General features: G+C 37.6%; 1 protein-coding gene across 1 annotated transcript in view; it reads right to left on the bottom strand.

Annotated features, from left to right (window-relative positions):
• Nucleotides 1-16,715, bottom strand: part of col28a1a (collagen, type XXVIII, alpha 1a) — a 33,799-nt gene extending 17,084 nt beyond the window's left edge. The window contains exons 1-15 of the mRNA XM_044335458.1: nucleotides 16,630-16,715; nucleotides 15,082-15,233; nucleotides 13,624-14,189; nucleotides 12,375-12,395; nucleotides 12,224-12,283; nucleotides 10,444-10,497; nucleotides 10,302-10,346; nucleotides 9,167-9,193; nucleotides 8,825-8,869; nucleotides 8,681-8,725; nucleotides 1,354-1,407; nucleotides 1,202-1,270; nucleotides 1,005-1,073; nucleotides 325-393; nucleotides 47-115 (exon numbers count right to left, since the gene is read on the bottom strand). Coding sequence (XP_044191393.1) covers nucleotides 47-115; nucleotides 325-393; nucleotides 1,005-1,073; nucleotides 1,202-1,270; nucleotides 1,354-1,407; nucleotides 8,681-8,725; nucleotides 8,825-8,869; nucleotides 9,167-9,193; nucleotides 10,302-10,346; nucleotides 10,444-10,497; nucleotides 12,224-12,283; nucleotides 12,375-12,395; nucleotides 13,624-14,189; nucleotides 15,082-15,208 — 1,320 coding nt within the window. The 5' untranslated portion in view covers nucleotides 15,209-15,233; nucleotides 16,630-16,715. The remainder of the gene's footprint in view (nucleotides 1-46; nucleotides 116-324; nucleotides 394-1,004; nucleotides 1,074-1,201; nucleotides 1,271-1,353; nucleotides 1,408-8,680; nucleotides 8,726-8,824; nucleotides 8,870-9,166; nucleotides 9,194-10,301; nucleotides 10,347-10,443; nucleotides 10,498-12,223; nucleotides 12,284-12,374; nucleotides 12,396-13,623; nucleotides 14,190-15,081; nucleotides 15,234-16,629) is intronic.
• Between the last annotated feature and the right edge of the window lie 5,449 nt (nucleotides 16,716-22,164).

The following is a 22,164-nucleotide window of genomic DNA, read 5'->3' as shown; positions in this document are numbered from 1 at the left end:
TTTTCACTGTCTGAATGTCGCAGGCACGTTTAACTCCTAACCATACCTTATCACCTTTGTACCCGATTCCTGGAGGTCCACGGCTGCCCTTGGGACCCTCATACCCCCTGTCGCCCTGGAAGAAACGCACTAGGAGTGAGGACAGAAAGACAAACCATACAACCACAATCCTTATGATATTATCACTCTTTACTAAAAATCCAGTAATAATGAGTCACAGGTCACCAGCAGTTGCACCGGTGTATTTGTCTTTCTTCTTCTATTATTAGTACATTTAAAAAAAGATATGCTAATTATGGTGAACAATCTTGCCCTGGAACTTACCTTGGGCCCTGGGAGACCCTCACCTGGAAACCCTGGAGATCCTTGCATCCCTGGTGGCCCTGCTGGTCCCTAACATCAACACAGAAATAGTCAATGTGAAATACTGAGTTAACAGATATTACATTAGTCATCACTGTACTAAGAGTTTACTAATATGACTTTAATAAGGTGAATTGTTCAAACGCTCTATTGTTTAGTGCACACACAAATGCACTTCTCTATTCTGCAGTTTTATTGTGTGACATCGATTGAAGTGTCAAGTCATCCAAATTTATTTTAAAAAACATATTTTATCTTACCTGTTGTGGTATTAAGCCACATAGATTGCCACCCCAGTACAATGGAGAACAGAAGTGCATTTAAAAAATGCAGTACGTTTGTCTTTCAAAAAACCAACAACATCCCATTTACACAGTTTGTGGGTCATCTGAACACTGTTTCTGATGACAGCAGTTTCGTTTTTCAATTTTTTTTTATGCCTTTAACATCTCAAATTATTTTTTTCATTCACAATCGTACTGAATGGGTGACAAAACTGTCAGAGATGCAGATCTCAGCAGATCAAACTGAAACTATATCCATGACTCAATATCACTTTGGGCTAGTGACAAAATGTGTAATGTGATTCAAATGCCATGATTATATGTCAGTAGCTGTAGTTTCACATTTTGTGAACTCACCGGCGTCCCTGGTTCACCCAGACCCATTGACCCCGGCGGACCTGGTCTTCCTTGGTTCCCCTTGTCACCCTGAAAAATATAGTTTACAGATCACAGATAAACTGACGAACACACAGGACATACACTGGCCTCCAACAAATAGATATGCAGGAAAATGTCCCTTATTTTATCAAATACCAAACTAAATCTAAATTTACTTTGGGACCAGGGAACCCAACACCGTTATCTCCCGGAGGTCCTGGTGCACCCCTCGGTCCTCGGTCACCCTTTTGGGGGAAGTAAAAAGGAACTTACTTAACTTGTGAACATTTGCATGATGTATTTGAGACTTGATTGACAATGTTCTTACTTTAGATCCTGGTGGCCCCTCTGGACCCTGGTCTCCAGCTCCTCCTCTGGCTCCCTGAGACAGGTACAGAACAGGGACAAGCCAGCTATCCATTAAATTGCATGAATGACGCAAAAATTTATTAAAAAACAAAGCTGTGTCAGTTTTAAACATTAATAAATGGTAGATATCCTTGGTGTCTTTAGGGCCCAAGATACATATATCATAAGCTATGTGTATGCATATCTTAATATCTTATTTACTCATCTTATTTGTCTTTATCTGAGAGTTAAAACAAAGGTAATGCAAGGCTTGTGCTGTTTCTTTTGTTGTGATGGAATGGAATGGAATGGAATGGAATGGAATTGTTTTTGATTGGAATGGTCAGATCCCCATATCCTACCATTTTTGTCAATTGTCTCCTCTGATACACAATGGTTTACTAGTCATTACCAGAGGGATCCCTCACTGGCTTCCCACTCTGACTAACACAACAGGAGGGATGGAAGCCGGTTCCCTGTGAAGGAAAATTCCCTACTGGACCACCCAAGTGTACATGGTCACATTTTCAGGATTTAATGGTTGGGGTTAAACTGACAATCCAACATTCACAACCACTTCTTGCAGTGATTGTCCAGGTGTGCAGAGGTGAGAAAGTAAGCAAGGTTTGAACTTCTCTCTCTAGCTGTCTTTGTTCATTCAACACACAAATATTTCTGTCACTTTTCAGACTTCAATTGAAACTTCACTTTAGACACTACCAATATCTTTAACTGGTAAAATGAATGCAATTCAAATTATTTTCTGGCCCCAAATTATATACTTATTTTAAAATATTCCTCTGTAAAGCATTTTCCTAAATGATTTAAATCTATAATAATGCCAATTATAGGGAATTACAAAACCCATAAAATAGGAAGAAAACATGTTTACAAATCAAAGCTAACAGCGGTCTGTCCCTCCCAAACTTTATGCTTTATTACTGGGTCTTATCCATTCAGACATATTTATTTTGGTTAGACACTACTCTTCCACCACCTGACTGGCTAATAATGGAAAAAGAAGGGCGTCACACGTACTGAAGACTTTACTTTGTATTTGGAAGCAAATTAAATCCCATTTCAATCTTAAAAATAAAAAATATTTTAATAAATAGCTTAAGCCCTTCCTATAGCCAATAACTATAATTTCATTCCACCTACAATTGATGAGACATTTAATACACAAAACAAGGCTGGTATACACAATGTGGAAGACATATACATATACACGGACCATACCTTTCCACTTTTGCACAATTTCAGAGAGCTGTAGATTAAAAAGTGACGATGGGCTTAGTGTCTCCATTCCTCGTGATATATGGGAGGAAGGACATAACCAGACACTGTTTAATTCAATTTAAAATGCAACACAGACTCCATCATCTTAAAGTAAAACTACACGAAATCTATCATTGCATAAATTTCCCATATGTGGTAGATGCCAGTTCACTGAAGCAACTTCAAGCCATAGTTTTTTATTAGTTTTAAAATGTAACCCTATAGTCTAGCATTTTTTGAGGTGGGGGTATGGGGGTATTGCTGAATTGTCCCCACCAATATTTTTATCAATCTCAAACAATCTTGCCATTTTAACTCCACATAGTGTTAACAGTAAGATCTATCTGAAGTTGCCAGGTTTTTGTGATTTCTGTAAAAACGTAGGTTATTATGTTACAGAGTGAAAAAATGGGATATGGGGACCCTCAACTTGATGATCTGGCAACCCTCAACTTCAAACTGTCATTGTTGACTTGCTGCAGACTGGCATTAGTAGTAGAGTTGGTGATGAACAGTGGTGAATCTGTAGCGGTTAGTATCTATTTATACGTTTCAAATGTCACAGAATTGAAACCATTTTCATCGGACAAAACTAACATCATATTTAAATTTCAGGTGTTAGGTGTTTTTAGCTAATTTGTGATCATTGCTCAGATATGTCATTTAGTTAAACAACTTTATACTGCTGGTGAAAATTCCTCTCAAAAGCAAATTAAGACATCAGGTCCTTTTTAAAGAAGAACCACAGTGTCAGAAACAGCTGAGCTTGGTTGATAAAAATGTTCTGTTATCAATCCAAACATTCATCTTTGAAATAAGTGGGAGAAATATTTACTATTTAATGCCATCTTTCCCTTTTTCCACGAGTGGATCATTAAAACATTATTTATAAGCTAATTTAGTCACAGCTCATCCAACTGATATTTTGGTGAATTTCAGACCATCATTTCATCCTGAAAATCCTGTCAGCAGCAGCCTGAGCAGCACAGAGACACACAGAGTGAGTGAGCTCTGATGTCACAGGTTGCTTTTCATTATGCTAACGTGTCTCCTCGCTTCCCTCACTTGCGTCTCTTCCTCGTGTCTCAGCTCCTCTCAGTTAGAATGAGAGAGAGATACAAGGAAGAGAATTCATCAGATTGGACGTCCTCACTCACTCCAGCGTCATTTTGAGGAGACGACAACTACGTACAATGCACATCACCTCAACTGTCAAATATGTAGAAGTCAGCTCTCAATCCGTAGAACTTATTAAGTAACAGTTTAAACTTAAAATTCATTCATACAATTAATTAACACTTTACACTGTTACTTAATATTTTCTACATATTGATAGCTGTACGGAAAACACCTGATAATTGCTTTAATGTTTTATCATTTGATTATAGATCTATAGCAGCGTCTGTCTATCACAGAATAAGGCACAAATAGACAATTTAAACCCAATAAATACTGAAAGAACAGAACCAATGTAAAGGAGCAATAAAAACAGCTGCAGCCTTCAGAATGTGTTTAAATAAAATTTTGCTTATTTAGTTTGTGACAGTCTGACGTTCTTTTCAGGCTCAGGATGATTTTATAGGAGACACACAGCTGAAGGAGCTGAGATGTGCTGAAACATAAAAGAAAGGAGAAGCCTTTTGGCTCATGTAGAAAAATAATCAAGCCACAAGAGTGTTTTTTGTGATTGAATCATGATTCAGTAATTTTTATTTTATGAATAAATCTGATCAGCTGCTGTTGGTGTTTTCATTCCTGTTCCACAGGCAGTTTTCCTGATCTGCTTTATTACAACAACAGCCTGCCTGTTTACTGTCCCGTCAGATCAGCTGACCAATCGGTAAACTAAGCTTAAACTTACTTCCAAAATGGTAATCTAAAAAGCAAATGCATTTCAATATCCTCATAATATAAAGCTGTGGTAGCAAACTAGTGTAAACTAATAAGTACATTTTAAAACTTTCATGTTGGATGTAGCACCTTGTAATATCCTTTCGAAGATTTTGGGCTTTAATTACAGCGCCTCCATCTGGCCAACTGGGCTCATATTTCTTGGGAAGAACATGCACATCATTTTTAGTTGTTGGGATAAGTTTTGCCCTTGTTATCTTTAAAGTAATTACCTCTAATCTAAAACCAAAACGACTATCCTTGGCTCATCTAAATGAACTGTGAACCTCCTCAGTTTTTTTTTTTTTTTGTTATTACAATTACATTTTCTTACATACTAATTGCAAAGTGGATACCAGAGTAACACACGCTTTGTAACTATTAAACTGAGCAATTACTGATTCATTGTTTTCTTTATATGTACCAAACTGCTCAATAACAATATGTTTGAACAAGCTGAAGCTCGGGCTGAGCATGTTTTCATTTAACTGTCGACCATACATGACAGACATCTTTGACATGTGGAACATTGGAGTGCAAGCGTGTGTGTGTGTGTATGCGTGCATGTGTGTGTGTGTGTGTGTGTGTGTGTGTGTGTGTGTGGCACTGGCTGGTGAGCTGTGACTGCCCCCTGCTGGAATTTAAGAGGGGTGTGACCATAGTGTCATCACTGTCTGCTCCACATGAAACTCACAAGACACAAAATTCTATGCTTAGCTGTCAAGAATCCACACAAATTCAACTTTATATCACGAAAAAGCTGCCAAAAAGTAAAGCAGTGCATTAATCATTTATGTAACTAACATCAAATTCCAAAGTCATCAAGTGAAATGACTGTCAAGATGACTGTTAGATCATTGACAGTCAATTATATAAAATACAATTTCATAAAATTTTTACAATTCAATCTATAACATATTTTCATACAATTCATTTGATATTTTAATTAATACAACTTTAAATACAACATATAAAATACTTTTTGTTTAAGCTTATTTGTGAGTTTGAGTTATGTCAATATTTTGTATGTGTGTTTTCTTTTCAGTGCTTACTTTCTAGCCACGTTATATCCATTACCACCTTAGAAGACATTTTTCATCTTCTTCTCACCATTTTTCTGACCTGTTTGACCTTTGTGAGACAGCCTTGAGTTGTAAAAATTTGGGGTAAGTTAGGAAAGGAACAGATGTGTAGTCTCATTTATTTAAAACTGAGTTGTTTTTTTTTCTTAATCACTTCAATTAATCTTGTGTACTTTACCACCATGCAGTGATTGGCTAATGGTCAATAGTATTTAATGCTTCATCTACTCAGTCATTCAGCTTGTACTGCTTATAGCTTGCTTGCATGCTTTTTTTATTGAACTAATTAAGTATTCATTCCTGTAGTTGAAGTAGGACTATTGGTGTAACAGTAAATAAACAGGTTAATGTATAAAATGGTTTACATTACATTCATGTCCAGGTTTTCTTTGAGAGATGTAGAATGATCAAAATCAAAATAAATCAAACAAATGTTATTGTCTTACCAGCTATATAGAACCCAAATTAACCATCTCAAGATAAAGTGTACTTGCATCCAGTTGTATTAGCAGAGAGCTGTGGTTTGCATCTTGTGGTCAGGGTGTGTGTGAGGGTATGTCTCTTCAAACCTGCCCATTCTATTCGAAAATTGGGCCTGTATTTATCAAACTGCTAAAAGTGAAAATTTGGACTTAAGTTATAGAGAAAGTAAAAATGCTTCACTTTAGCATAAAAAGTCATTTATCATGTTTCTTTTGACTTAAAATGCTTTTAAATTTATGAGAGCTCAGACGGTCTCTAAAGTTGATTAATAGTAGCCTGATGGTGGCAGAAGAGAAACAGAAGAGGGCGTGTACCCTCTGAGACATATTTTGAAATTACTGTTCAATATTACATTGGTCATGATGGATAATATGTAATCTGAGGCAAAATGTATAATTCTGAATTGGGTCATCTTAGCCTATTTGCAGCTGCTGCTTTCTTGTCAGCTGTTATCTCCAAATGCAACTCTGATAGAACGTTATACCACATTTTATCAGAGGTGCAGAGGTTAATTTGTCCTTATGCCTGATTGACTGTTCCTCTCTAAGTTTAGAAATGATTAATCATAGGATCACTTGAGAGTCACACTTTAATGAATATGATCCCTCTACTGCTTTTCATGGACAGGCCGGAACCAGATTAGGCTTTTGTACTGCAGCTCCAGGCAACAGCATGCTTCAGAAAATGGTCAGAAGGAATGTAAAATATGTGATTTGTAGTTAATGGGAGATAGAGATATAAATGACAGGGAAATAGTTTTAGGATACTAATATTTTGATGGTGAATACTTTGATATGACAGGTGTATGAATAAACGTTTGACAGTGTGTGTATACATTTCATGGGAACTGGAGACAGATCAGAAGGACGTGAAATCTAATCACACTCTGACGGTGGCTGCTGTTGTTCTACCGATGCTGAAGGGGGCAACAAGCATTTAAGGAGAGAGGGAATGGATAACATGTGCCCAAATGCTAATCCTCTGGGACAAGGTCTGCTCAAAGACTACAACCAAACATTGCAAGCTTGAATTCCCCGCTTTAGAAAGGCTACATTAGGAGGGGGATAAGACCTAATCCGCAGCTCACATTCCACAAGTGCAGAGCAGGAGATGGACTCAGAGTGTGTGGCTCTCAGCACAGCACTGATTGTTTCAGCACGGATGTGGATGGACACAGGAATCTTTCAATTTGACCACACACCCATTCAGGTATGAAGGCTCATACAGACATATCTTCGGTTATTGAATGGAAGAATTTGTTTCATAGATGTAGTGCAGATGGTGACAGTGAAGGTTGTCAGCTGAAAAATGCCACGCATCTACTGTTAAAATAGATCACCATGAAATTCTTGTCCACTACTTTAAGAGATTATAAAACATGATTCATAGTTCACGCTCACAGTTCAACATAGTTAATACCCTTATTACTTAATACTCAAACAGAATGTAAAAATGCCAATATCTGGTCTTGTAAAAAGTTACTTGCTGGAACTATTTCTTTACTAACAACAGTTGATCCATTTGCCCAGCACTTCTGTGCAGTAGCTCTGGCTATAGTGTTGGTTGCCAGATACAGTCAGTGAATTCAGGTTTGGTTTTAGTCTCCGTACAGGCATGATGGAGCCAAACGTGACGAACTCAGCATGACCAGATTTTGGGAAGCTGTGCACTCCACCCAGCTGCTGTTCAGCAAGAAATTAGTTCCATCATGTAACTTTCCCCAAAATCACAATTTGATTTTATCTTCCTTCATTTCTGTTTGTGTGCAGATTTAAAAAATGAGATATGTGTTAATTAGTGAGCTTAAGACGTGTTGGTTGGTGTTATTTTGAAGTCTGCACAGAGTCAGGCTGGCTGTTTCCCCCTGCCTCCAGTCTAGACTAACCATGTCCTGACTCCAGCTCTGTACTTAACACACATGACATGAGATTAGATGATATCAGTATTTTCATGTGTTCTTACCAAAATGATGAAGTATTTCATCAATTACTTACTAGTTCATTTGTTACGTTTGTTTATACCTTTAGTTAGCTTTATTTATTATTTAGTTAGAGCATTGTCAAATGAAATGAAGAGTAACAAAAAACTTTGGTTACAGTTAAGCTCTGAGTTATAACTGCATTCCATTCAAGTTGCTTATGTAGGCTTTCTTTCCATTGTTATGTCTCATTGTCTTCCATGTAAATGTTAGTTCAGCCACATTACTGCAGTACCAGAATTATGACAGTTGTCTAAGATGAATTATAGAGATTTACAATGTCAATGATAAACAATTTTAATCTGAGTTAAAGTTTCAATTCCAACATATTCTGTATGTTGCAAGATTTGTATAACATAATTCATGTTGATGAGATTGGATACCAAGATTACACCAGAAATGTGTCCTATGTGTCCCATGTAAGAGGATAAATAAAAACATAGACGCTTTCAGTTGTACTGTGAACATAGCCTAAACCACCATCAACTGAGGCTCTTTTTATAACGGAATATAAATGTACTGCCCAGCCATTCATATATGCACTATGTGCAAAGACTATTGGCTCAAGATATAAAAAGATGAGTTAAAAACTTCACCTGCTCTCCTCTGGGGCCTCTGGGGCCAGAAGGTCCATCTGTACCCTTAGGAAAGAAAATACAGTATCACTGATAATACACCATGTAGCCACAGCAAACAGTCTATAGAGCAATTTAAAAAATAAACACATTCATAAAACCTACCTGTTCTCCCTTTTTACCAGGTGGACCACATTCACCACCTTCTCCCTAGAAATACAAGCAGTGAGGACACAGGTAAGTTAGGCTTCAATCATACATCACTTTAATTGCTGTCTGACATGTAGGCTTTATTGCACTGAAATTAGGTCTAACTAGCTACATTTGTATTCACAAGATTGTATAGAATATGTCCTAATCACAGAGATCATTAAAATGTACAAAAATAGAGACGAGATGCTTTATTTTATATGCTGAAGAATTTGCATATTTATTATATTTGCATGGGTTTGGCAGTCATCATACATAAAAATTATAATTAAAAAGAATGATAGTAAAAATGCATACCTTTTCTCCTTTACTGCCAGGTCGACCCTATGAAAAGGGAATGGTTCAATATTTTAATAATATTTAAATATTTAATATTTTCCCAAACTTAAGTCAGACAGCTGACTGTCCACCAACACTTCATGCCTCAATCAACAAATATCAACACCAGACTTCTTAATACACATAATGCACATGGCTGCACAAGAGATTTCAAAGTGTAATATATTGATAACTGTTTCATATTCTAGAAAATGTGTCAAATTCATCAAAATTTCTACAGATGACTTCATTTTGTAAACAATAACAATGCCGAATGTTCCAAACCTTGTCAACATCTAGTTTGTAGCCACTGCTTTTAAAACTGACAAGCTAGCAGAGAAACAGCTGTTATAGCTAACCTTGTAGTCTGGAAATATGTTGAGATACTTTAGACAGTCACATTACAGTTTTATCTGAATGTGAAAAAGTAGTATAAAGTCGTTTGTGTCTCCAGAGGTAGCTGTGTGAAATCTGATAAATTGCTTCAAGTGAGTGAGTCAAGAGTCAGTGTTGGTTGGGGTTGAAGACTACAAGTTTGAAAATAAAAAAAATCTGAAAGAAGTGAGGTAACCAGACCTCTGTAGCCTGCTCTTCATCTCTGCTGATGGCTTGCATCTCCTGGCTACATTAGCCACTACTAGCATAACACACCTGAATCTCAGTTCATTTGCAATGTGGTAAATTGCTTTGACAAGGAAGAAAAATGTGTGGAATAACCTGACTCCAGCTCTGAATTTAACACACAGATATGAGATTGATACTGATGTTTCATATCAAAAAATTATTTTTTCAAATGTGAAACAGACATGACCTGAAACCTGAAAAGGCTATATAATCATCCAGAATAACTAAAAAACAAGACCTGAAAGTTACTTTTGTCTGGTGAATTGGCCAGTATGACCACTTCCTACTATACTCCACTATTTACTCCTTTTAATGGCAGAACGTTTTGATGAAAGGGTCAATATAATACAGCTGAAGCTGCTTTCAGTATGCCATAGATAAATTCACATGGTAGCTTGAAAATTATAATTGCCGGGGGGTCATGGAAGTTTTGGGACCTGTAAAAGGGTTCAGGGAGAGAAATGGATGAGAGAAAATATTTGATTATTACCTCAAGGCCCTCCATTCCTGGACGTCCATTAATGCCTGGTTCCCCCTACAGTGACCGAGCCCAGACAAAACAGCACATCAAAAGACACTTCATGGATTCTTTCTGTTACCAGAGGTGGATTACAGAGACAATAGAGACTTACACGAGATCCTTTTGGACCTGGAGCTCCATCAGTCCCTGGCTCGCCTGGCTTCCCCTAGATGAAAGTAAAGGGAGAGATTGTGCAGAATGAGAATATTTGGGCCCCTTTTTAGTTTTGACTGTTTGTGTGTATAGTGAAAGGTGAGGTAGGGCATTTTCAGTGCGACCTGTCTGTAACCCCTGTACAACACAAACCTCCACCTCAGTGCAGCAGTTTCTCAGATCATCGCAGCCTGTCTGTTTGTTCATGTTTAATCTTCCATCCTTGACCTTTGCTTCTTTTCAGTGGCCTCTCTTCAGTACTGCTGCCAGTGAAAACAGCCCCTTCAGCTGGCCCTCTCGCCACCTGATACACTTGCATTGTGGGAAACATTTCCTGCTCTTTCACATCTTTTCCCTGTAGTGTTTTGGATGCAGGCCAGATGCACCTGCTGGTGGAGGCCAGCGGCCCGGGTGCTGAGGCTGGGAGAATGCCTGGCTAACCAGGGATAACAAAGCACTGTGTGGGGCTTACTGGGCTCTGTGTGGCTGAGGAAGTGCCTGTTAACCTGAAGCCAGCAGACACTAGCACAACTGGGCAGTATAGAAATATTCTTACTTTTTCCATAAAAGGCAGAGGAAAGTGCCATCATTACCCAAAAGATTTCAGGCCAAAATAGTACAGTAGCTTATTCTCACTACTTTGGTGAGAAGGCGTAGAAAAGTTGACTTTCTATGGGTGAATGTAGCGGCTAGTCAGCTATTAGCATGGTCTACGGATGGCAATATTGGTCTGGCTGCCTTTCTAACACTTTGGTCCAAAGCAAGATATCCAACAACTGATAGCAAAATCTGCAAAGAAATCTGATACACATCTATATCCACATAGTTTATGATTTAAAGCTCTGAAAAAAAACAAAAACTTTGTCAAAGGTAATCAGATTTACCTTTTTATATATCAGTGATGTCATTCACTTTTTTATGTTGGCTCACTGCTGATTTTGTTTGACCAGTTTAATTACAGTAGGACCAATTAAACATACTAGGCTGTTGGCTGATTGGTTGGCCAAACAACTGGTTACATCTAATTGCTTATAGTAGCTATTGTCAGTTTATAGACATTTCTTGAAAATTGTCATTTGAGTAAATTAAGGTCTGCAAGAGATTCATAATGTTGATATATTTGGTATAATTGTTCATACTTAGATGATAGCTACTGTTTCTGCTGACCCTCGGAACTTGCTTCTAACACCATCATTGGATCAAAATGTCTTGATTACACACAATAAATCTCATAATCTGATATGAAGATCTCCATGAAACTTTCTGGTCATATTCATAATTCAAGCCAGACAGGACCCCGTTGTTCTCTCTCTAGCACAAACCTCAAGAAAAACGTACTTATACATTGCATGGTGTGATGAGAAATTCCAGCCTCCCGTGGCCAGTAGAGGGGCTTCAGACTTAAGTCTTGTTAACCAGTAAAATGATGAGCACGAAATGTTTGGTTTGCTCATCATTCACTGTAAACAGACCATCTTGACCCAATGATACAATTTAAGTCAGTCACAGAAACACAATACATATACATACATATTTAATAGTAATGTGCATTATGGGAGTGGTGAGTAAAGTATGACTTGAATATGACTTTTGAATTGAGTAACATGTGGTCATTTACACAGTATATTTATATTTTTGGAAAATTGATTCTAACACAGAGTGTTAGATGTGTGTGTGATATCAGCAGAGAGACCGAAATAACAGAAAAGGATGATTCAAATGAACAATATATTACTCACTGGGCTTCCAGGGTGACCCCTCTCCCCCCTCTCACACATGCAGGTCTTTGGCTGTGGGCACTAAGTAAAGGCAAAATATGAACCAAAGTCAACAAAACAACAGATAAATAATCACAGGGATAATATTTTCAATCAATCTCATAATACTTACCCCAGTTAGAACAATTGTATGCTAAAGGGAAGAGAGAACAAAGGAAGAATTATCCATCAATTACCTCGATCAAGTTTTAAAACTTAAGAAGAATTCAATGTTTATATTCAGTGATTCATATTTTAAGATACTCTGTGGAGTTTTCACTGTAAACAAATAGTTTAAATAGGTCTTTTTCACAGCAGACAGTTTGATTTGTCATAATAGTGTTGTTAATAACATTAACGATGGCTCTGTTATATTCAGGTGTTCCAGTAAGTCATGACAGTGTGACAATGAGTCATTATGCACAATACCAGGGCCCTGAAACTGAAGCAGCTAAATGGAATTCAGCCATCATTCATTTTGTCACTTGTGTTTCTGCTTTTCCTTCTGTGACATGTCAAAATGTCCTGTGCAAAAAAGGTCTGTTACATTCATAACAAGTATTGCATCAAAGCACAATGAAGTTATCCTTAAAGAAGTAGGTATACATTTTGAGAAATACACTTACTCGCTTTCTGGCAGACAGTTCCATGAGTTCAATACCACTTTTACTGTCTGTCTGGCCACAACCAGCAGCCAGTTAGCCTAGCTTAGCACAAAGAATGGAAACAGGAGGAAATAGCTAGATTGGCTCTGTCCAACGGAAACAAAAATCCAACTAAAGCTCACTAATCAACAAATTATATCTTGTTGTTGAATCCATTCAAAAACACCTCATCGTGTCGTTTTTACACTACAGTTTAGGCTAACCAAGCTGCTGGCTGTCTACTTATAATGAATGGACAAATGTGAGAGTGGATTCAATCTTCTCATCTAACTCTTGTGTATTTTCCAAAATGTTCCTTTAAGGCCCAAAAAACATGTATTTCCTAACTCAAAGAATATTAGCAATTTCTCTTTCTATGTTTACACTGTTTACTTTTGCTTTTTTTTGCTGCACCATCCTTCATTTTTTATTGGAACTCTTTGTGGTGTCGCTACCTGCTGCTCCAATATACCAACCTCACACTTACCAGTCGAGTATCCACACTCTCAGTATACGACATGTTCATATTATCATATATTTTAATTGTTTTCAGGAAGTATTTTCATTTCATCTGTTTAACCTGCTTATTCTACAATCTTTCTGATCATCTTTTTCTTAATTAATGTGGGTATTTTTGTGGCTGCAGCAGCATTATTTTCACACAGAATCAGTGAAACCTTAGTCCAAAGTCAACCCAATGAGCAGACTATTACACTGGTGCAACCTACAATCACTGACCAGTTCATTGTAGAGTTTGTCGTCCAGCTGGCTGTCTGTGAGGCTGAAGACGTGTTGCTGTGGGGGGGCACTGGCAATGGAGCGCAGCTTTGCACCCATGGGACCTTCCCTGGGTAGGCCTGACAGTCTTATAGTGAACACCTTGATGTTGTGCTGTTTAGCCTCAGCAGCGGCCGTCACAGTGCTGGGGCTGCGAGGGTGGTCCGTTCCATCCATCATCAACAGCGCCACCCTCAGGCTGCTGGAGGACGTCTCACGGCTGAACACCTGGGTGGCATTGGTGATGGCGTAGGCAGAGTAGGTGCCGTGGCCGATGAAGGTCATTGAGGCCACCCGGCTCTGGAAGACGTCTAGGTCCTGCCAGTCTCTGAAGTTGTGCTCTACAGATACGGTGCTACTGTACTGCAGAGCGGCCAGGCGGAGCCGCAGGCGCCAGCCGGCCGAGTGGAGCTGCATGAGCTTGGTACTGAAGCGCAGGACGAACGCCTTCTGTTGTTCAAACAGCAGAGCTTTGGCGTTCTCTGAACTGTCCACTATGAACATGATCTCCACCGGGCAGATGAGAACTAGGCAGGAAGCAGAAAGAAGTCAAACAGTTGGCTCAGTGGCACAGTAGGTTGTATGTAAGATATCTGCATGGTTTTTGCCTCACCAAAGCCGGGATGGTAATGTCAGTTGGTCCATCCAACCAGAGCAAGATGTACATGTACATATTGTACTACTGACCAGTGTACATACTACGTTCTATGTACATACTACTGACCAGATAGCCACAAAATGTGAATGATTCCTAATGATTCTGGTAAACCTCTGACCTTTCATCCAACTCTACCATCAGGTGAAAATACTCTTTGATAAACATTTCCATCAAGGTATCTTGAAAACTAATGAATGGAGTTACATAACATTGGCTGTAAATATTGGTGGTGCCCAGAGGATTAACCCTAATGTTGAACCCAATGACTATACCTCTAGAGCCATTGCAAGAACAAATTTTCAAGTTGTATGCAAGAAATATCTAAATCTGATCGGCAGATTGACATGAAATTTAATGAACAAATTCATGCTGCCTGAGGGGTTAAACATGAGGCAGAGCTATAGACTTCAAATCTTGGTAACAGCTTTACTGCATAGCCTCATTTTCATTTCACTTCATGACCAGTTTACAACCGAATTAACAAGAAAGACTGGCAAAACAACCTTCATATGAATACTGAACATTAAAAATTATAAAACATTTTTTGTAAATCAAATAGGCAGGATAGTACATTTATAGGGACATGAACCCCCAACTGATCTTAACACTTAAAACACAAGGCTTTCAGTTTAGATATGATGTTAGACTTTATCAAGTAGAGATTATGATGCTTTCTTCAGACTTTATCAATGACGCATGGAGAGCTGTGAAGCTGTGCAGGTGGATGTACAACACAAGCCCTGTGAAAGATAAGCTCTTACCTTTTGCCTCATTAACAGTGACCTGGTTATCATCTCTCTGTCCTTTCTTCCTTCTTCTTTGGCATGTGGTTGGACTTGACAGAGCCAGAATGAGGATCAAAACCTTCAGGAGCCACTGCACAGACATTGTTCAATCCAGCTGCTCAGTCTGTCTAAAGAAGAGAGGAAGAATATAGCAGCATTATGGGTAAAACATTCTTCCATGTGACTTCATCATGAACAGCATCTGTTGTTTGATACCTGACACACAGCAGCATTTAAATCCACACTCAGTCGAGTAACAGAGGCTTGCGAGGATTTGTTTTAACACAAGAGGGAGACAGACTGCAACGACAGCTTAGACATGCAACAGCTGCATTCCATCAGCATGCAGTGCATGATGATGGTAATATAATGTTCAGTGTGCAGGCACAGAGGTAACACAAGTCTGTCCTCACTTTCATAATCACAACTGTGGATTGAGTGTTGGGAGATATGATGATATAAACTGTCTAGACTGTCTAGTCCTTTTAGTATCTCTGGTTGAGTTGGACCATTGTTGGCAATACTGCAAATCAGTGAGCAGGAACACTTTGTAGCAATAATGAATTTTTACATGATTTTGGTATAATGATGATGATTTGCCTGGTTTTTCATTTGCTGGATTAGCCTAAAACACATTCCTGTCTGGTTGTTTTATCCATTAACAATTTATCAATTGATTTCCTAGACAATGCATTATATCACAATATATATGACATTACATATACAGTAATAGAAGATTTTAACGCCTATTATCCAATTACTACCACTACTACTATTATTACTGCTGCTACTACTATTAGTACCAACTACTCCTGTTACTACCAATATGCTACCACTTTACTTTATGTCCCACAATTTAGCATTTATAAGCAGTATATTAACATTTAATAAATGGTCTATAAATCACTATAATATAGTTATATGCAGATATAAGGACATTGGAAGTGTTTATTAATGTACTGCATTTGTCAACAATTTCTATTATATTATTACAATAGTGTTTTACTATATTATCATTCATTATCTGTTTATACAGCAACCTCCACTTATGAGTTATAGTTGTTGACTAATACATTAATAAACACTTACTTCTGCTTACAGCCACATTATAGTGTGTTATAAACCATGTATTAACTGCTTATATATTGCTTACAAATGCTAAACATGGGGACTTACTTCCACTAAGGCGCTATTACCACAACACCACTACACTACTAGCAGTAGTACTTTTGTTTTGAATTAAACCTATGTACTTAAAGTGCAATACACATAAAGCAGTTGCTGCTGCTACAATAACTACCACTCACTACTATTTTTATACACTGTAATAATAATAATAGTGTTACGAGACTGATATTGCAAGCTGAATATTATCTTTATCAATAACCGCCAGTTAATTGGTAATTAGTTTGATAACTTTTTTGGGTATTTCAACTACAGTATTTGAATTATTTGGAAGTTAATAAAAACATATACTAATATACTAATTGTCCTTCTTCAGAGTAAATATGAGTGAGCACTGACCTGTGTTGATGTAGTAAGAGAGTTCCAGGTTAATCCATCAGTGAGAAGAACAGGCGCTGCTGTGCAGGCAGAGAGGAGCAGCTGTGATGGTCAGAGCACACCGGTGACAAGTCAGCTCCATTACAACTAAAAGGACTTCCTGCCACTGCCTTCAGAATAAAACTTTACTCAAGAAAGCAACTTGTCATTTCTTCGCAGGCGGTGTATTTTACAGTTAGAGTTATACTCCATATGTAACATAATGATCTCATTACGTAACTAGGAGTATATTTCGAGACAGTATTTGTAGCTCTGTAGGCTAAAGGCCCCACAGTTTTTCACGAATGACAGATTTTATGCTTTTATTTTGGAAGCAAATTGTTTCCTGGAATCACAACTGCGGTCAAAACACTTATTACTGCTGCTAATTGACAGGAGAGGGAAAACTACTGATTTTCTGCATGTATGCTTTCATGAATATTACATTCAAAGAAATGGACAGACAATCTATTAACTCTGTATAGATTAATCGTTTTCCTCCTTTTCCATTAAGAATATCTTTAATTTACTAGAAGTTTATACCGATTGCTATAATTTTTTTACATTTACAAAATTAAGACGTATTAGACGTAAAAGTGGGTATAGTGAGTGTAAGTGGGTTTACTCTTCCTGTTACCATGATTATGGGCAGAGAGATATAGTCAAAATGCAGTGGTGTAAGATGTACCAATGTACCAATACAAGAATATTACATTACTTTACAAGTTAAAGTTCTCTATTCAAATGTACAGATGTATTAATGTAGTATTAATATATAATAATAGAAATGTTAATAGCAAACTGTACAAAAAGTATAAAAAGTAGTAGCACTCATGCAGAATACAGATGAATGTGTCCACAGCATTTTGATGTTGTAGCTGCTAGTCGAAGGTAGAATTTATTCAAATTAAGCTACTTAATTTAATCTACAACAATACATCATACTCATATTTTATAAGATGATCATAAAGTATGTTCTGGATGAAAAATGTTATTTGAAAAAATAACTGATAAATATAGATCTAGTACAGTAAAAAGTACAATATTTCTTCTTGAAATGTGGTGAAGTAGAAGTAAAGCAGCATAAAAAAGCACAAGTACATCAAAATTGTATTTAAATGTGCATCAATTGTTTTTAGCCACTTGGTGGCAGCACAATGAGCCAAAAACCTGACACTGACATATTATCATATTTTAAAGTTGTTATGGCCAACATGCTAGCAAATAGTTGTGTATTTACACATCCAGCAGACATGGAGCAACATTAAAATTCATTTGGAGTCGTGTTTCTGGGCACCTGATTAATATCAGTGAGTCCAATAGTCACTTATACCTTACTTTTTTACCACCTTTTAGCTCTGTTTTGGTCCCCACCAACATCTCTTTAGCTGCTAAATGCTCTGCTATGTTCAGCAGCTAGTTGCTAACTGTGTCTGTTTGTCTTTTGGTGTTGGGCAGGTAGTGTACAGTAGCTTATAAGAGCTACAAAACAAACTCCCTGCTGCTGGAAACCAGGTTGATGATTGTGGATAAACTGAACCAAAACAGAAAAGTTGCGGGTTGTAAAACCAGACCTGAGGGAAACTAGAGTTAGTGATTATTCTCTATGGGTTCAACACTTTTTAGTTTTATTCACTGTTAGTAGAAATAAAAAAAATATTGACTTGAGCAGCTTTAATTACTTGAGTAGGTTTTTGTCCACTGTTTTCAAAATAATATTTGCTTTATTAACACTATTTCACCCTTGCTACAGTGCAACTTGGAAAAATGACAGAAAGTAGCCTATTACTGCAGAATGCTTTCCACCTCATACTGTAACACTGGGCGTATTGGTGTTGACCCATCATAAATGAATGCAAATATCTTCCAATGGGAAGAAGAAATGCAAGAAAAGTGTGAGTGAGTGTTCATGAACCACTGTGTCTAATACAAAACAAGACACATAAAACATGACTTATAGAGGGAAGATAGGCCAGTGTCTGAGGTTAGACTGAAACATGGTTCACACAAGGTGGGAGAGAGAAAAAGGAACATTAAAGACGTTTTAAACCTAATCTTTACAGAGTCCTATGCAGAGTGGCAACCTGAGAATGTTGAGCGGGTATGAGAGACTGTACCTGGAGGATGTCTGTATGAGAAACTTCTATTAGCCGCTCCCATAATTCATACAGACAGGCTCAGATAAGGCCTCATCCCCAATTCCTTGCATAAATCATTGATATGTCTGAGACCTGCCACTTCTCCCTTTGCAAAATGTTACCAATCATTCAATAAATATTACCTGAAACCTTGGAGAAGACATTCCTTTAAAGAAGCTCTCCTTATATAACATACTAACGTGCCTGTGCTTTGAAAAAGATGTGCACTGTATTTGTGCAATTACGGCTGGTAATATATAAGGTGGATTCAAAACTTTTACAATAAAATCCACATGTTTTGAGTAAGAGATAAAAAATAAATCTGAAAGTAAAGAATGCATTTAGGCTCTTTTTTTGGTGAATTTCCTTCACACTGCACTCAAAAGATGATGATGCAGCTACCATATAGAGGGCTTCCTCTGCAAAAAAAAAAAAAGAAATATAATCACACTTAAAGCAGGTGACATGTAAAGACTTTTACTATCACATGTCTTCTTTACCACATGTTTCTTTGAAATGCACACATCGCAGCCCTATGTACTGTGCTGAAAAAATATTTTACTTGAAGAAGTGATACTTAAATTTTGGCCACTTGGGGGCAGTGGAATGAGCTGTAAAAACAATTTTGACTTACTATTGTCTTTTAAAGTTGTTATGGCAAATGTATTAGCATACAAGCAACATTAGCATGCATTTAGAGTCATGTTTGTGTCCACCTGATAAATATATGTAATACTCACTCTCCTTTTAGCTCTGGTTTGGTCTCCACCAACTTCTGAGAGAAATATCTTTGGTTGCTAAATCCTCCGCTATGTTCACCAGCTAGTTGCTGTCATTCTCTGTCTGCTGTTTGGTGCTGGGCATGTAGTGTGCAGTGGCTTTTTCACTGAAATGAGCTGCCGCATAGCGCTACAGAGTTGGTGATCATTCGTCACTATGACAACAACTTTCACATTACACTTATTGCATTACAGTAAAGCCTAAATGCCTCAATGATTTCACACCACTTACTGGTTTGTTCTGGAGCTTTCAACAGTATCACATTTTCATCAACAGATGAAGTTTTTTCAGTTGTTATGGAACTGTAGATGTTCAAACTTTTCATTGATGTTGGCTTAAAAGACATTTGATACTGTCAAGAGAATCCAGAACGAGGTGGTTAACGAACCTCAGAGTGGAGATTTTTTTTTGTCAGCTCCTGTTTCCAAGGTCAAGTTTTTTGTCATACTTTTCAGTACACCACACCACATTCCTCTCACCACAGTTTTGGACTCCAGAAAGGCTCGGACTGGCCCTGAATGCACCACTGTGACAAATAAAAATGAATCCTGGTCATGCCTTTTTTCACTAATATACTTTAAACAAAATCTTCAGCATGTAGATATTACACAAGTATAACGATGTTTTAAAAAGCTTTCTAAATGTGTGCAACATGTGAAGCCCATATCATGCATATGCAGTGGCAGAAGACGGGATGCGTGCAGTCCTGGCTGCCTGATACTGCTGGCTGTATGGGAAGAGACCGGTGGTAATGCTGGCTGTGGCACTGTCTGCAGACAGCTCTGTGTTAAGACAACACAGCCGGGCAGCAACAACACCAATACCAGACTGGGAGTTTAGAGGGCGCTTCCTGCCGTAGTTCAACATATTATGATAAGACCAACGGGCTTTTTACAGCACACAGCTGCATGGCCAGACGCTCTCTGAACACAAGCATGGCCATGTGGAAATCTGTCATAGTCTCACAGCTCTGACATGTGCATGAATTATCCAGAAAAATTGAATAAATGAGGGAGTTCAAATAACATATGTAAGTGGACGCTGAGATTAAGGATGCGCAGAGAGCCCAGTATTTGTATTTGTATTTGTATTTGTTGAGGCAGTAAAAGTCTTTGTATTTGAATAAAAGTGGAAATAGATGTAAAAAAATCCTGTTTTTGTTTTTATTACACTTCTAATTTTAGGATATTAAAGAGTTAAATTAAGTGTACATCAATAACCTATTTAGTGAAGGAGGGTTCCCACACTGGGTCTCAAACTCAGGTCTCCCAGACCATGGACAACTGCACTGACTTCTTAGTTAAAGCTCCGCTGTGCTACACACACAGTCCTGCAGCTATTTATACATTCATAACACAGAGACAGACAGCACGGCAGATCAGAGGACAGAGATGGAGACAGCGATGTAACCGACCTGCAAGCTGTTATTTGACGTGTTTTTTTTTCTTCCCGAAATCAAAGACTTCAAATATTTGTACAAAATAAATATTTGTAAAAACCCACTATTTATGCTTTTCCAAATACTGTATCTGGATATGGGTCCACTCTTAGCTGAGATTATTTTGTCCTTTTAAAAAAATATTCTGATATTTTGCACACCAGGTATATATGCACATAAATTTCACACAGTAACAAACACCAAATCTGATAAAATGGTACACTTGTTTTAGACACAAAATTCATTTGGTCAAATGCTTATTTCTTACATCACATCAGAACACAACTCCAAAAGTTTTTTCCATCAATGAACTCATGTCTTTTCTGTGAGAGAAGCAAAGGAAACACAAAGATTTCAGACAGACATTAGCGCTGTGTCAAAAAATGCAAAGTCATCCAGCAGCAAAGTTGATCCGGCCTCAACTTTTGCCTCAGTTCAATGCAACATCATCCAGCCTGCTGGAGCCAATCCACTACATGCAAACACACATTCCTGGGAGATGACTGTGTAATTGGAATGGCTGTACTGTTTACCAAGAAATCTGTAGTCTGATATGAGTTAAAGTTCATTGGGCATTACTCAAATTGCACTTTCTGTATCACATTTAATTACAGCTGTGAGGATGAGTTGATCGATATAAAATTAAGCTGCAACTTTTTTGATAATTCAAGCTAAAATGTTAACCATGCTCTGGTTGCAGCATCTCAAATGTGATGATTTACTGTGTTTCTTTGTCATTTATGACAGTAAATTGAATATCTATAGTTTTAGGTTGTTAGTCAAAACAAAACAAGCAGATTGAAGGCATCACAGTGGGCTCTGCGAAACTGTGAACGCAATTTCTTCACTATTTTTTAACATTTCATTGAGTAAACGATTAATCGAGAAAATGATCAGCAGATTAATCAATAATAGAAGAATCAATTGTTGTGGCTACCAATTTTTTTTTTCACTCATTTACCCATGGGAGGATATTGACGGTAAAAACTGTGCATTCAGTTAAAATATTGTTCCCATACAGTGCATGTTTAGCCTAGCTTAGCACAACGATTGCAAGCAGAGGAGAAAATGCTAGTTTAGCTCTGCTAGTTACATTGGATTATAACATTGCAGCATAATCCACACTTCCAATATCCTCCTTAATGCTTCCATATAAGAATA

Source organism: Thunnus albacares, chromosome 19 (genome assembly GCF_914725855.1).
Source record: "Thunnus albacares chromosome 19, fThuAlb1.1, whole genome shotgun sequence".
NCBI lineage: Eukaryota > Metazoa > Chordata > Actinopteri > Scombriformes > Scombridae > Thunnus > Thunnus albacares.
Note: the sequence above shows the minus strand (reverse complement) of the source record. Positions and strands in the feature narration are given on the sequence as shown.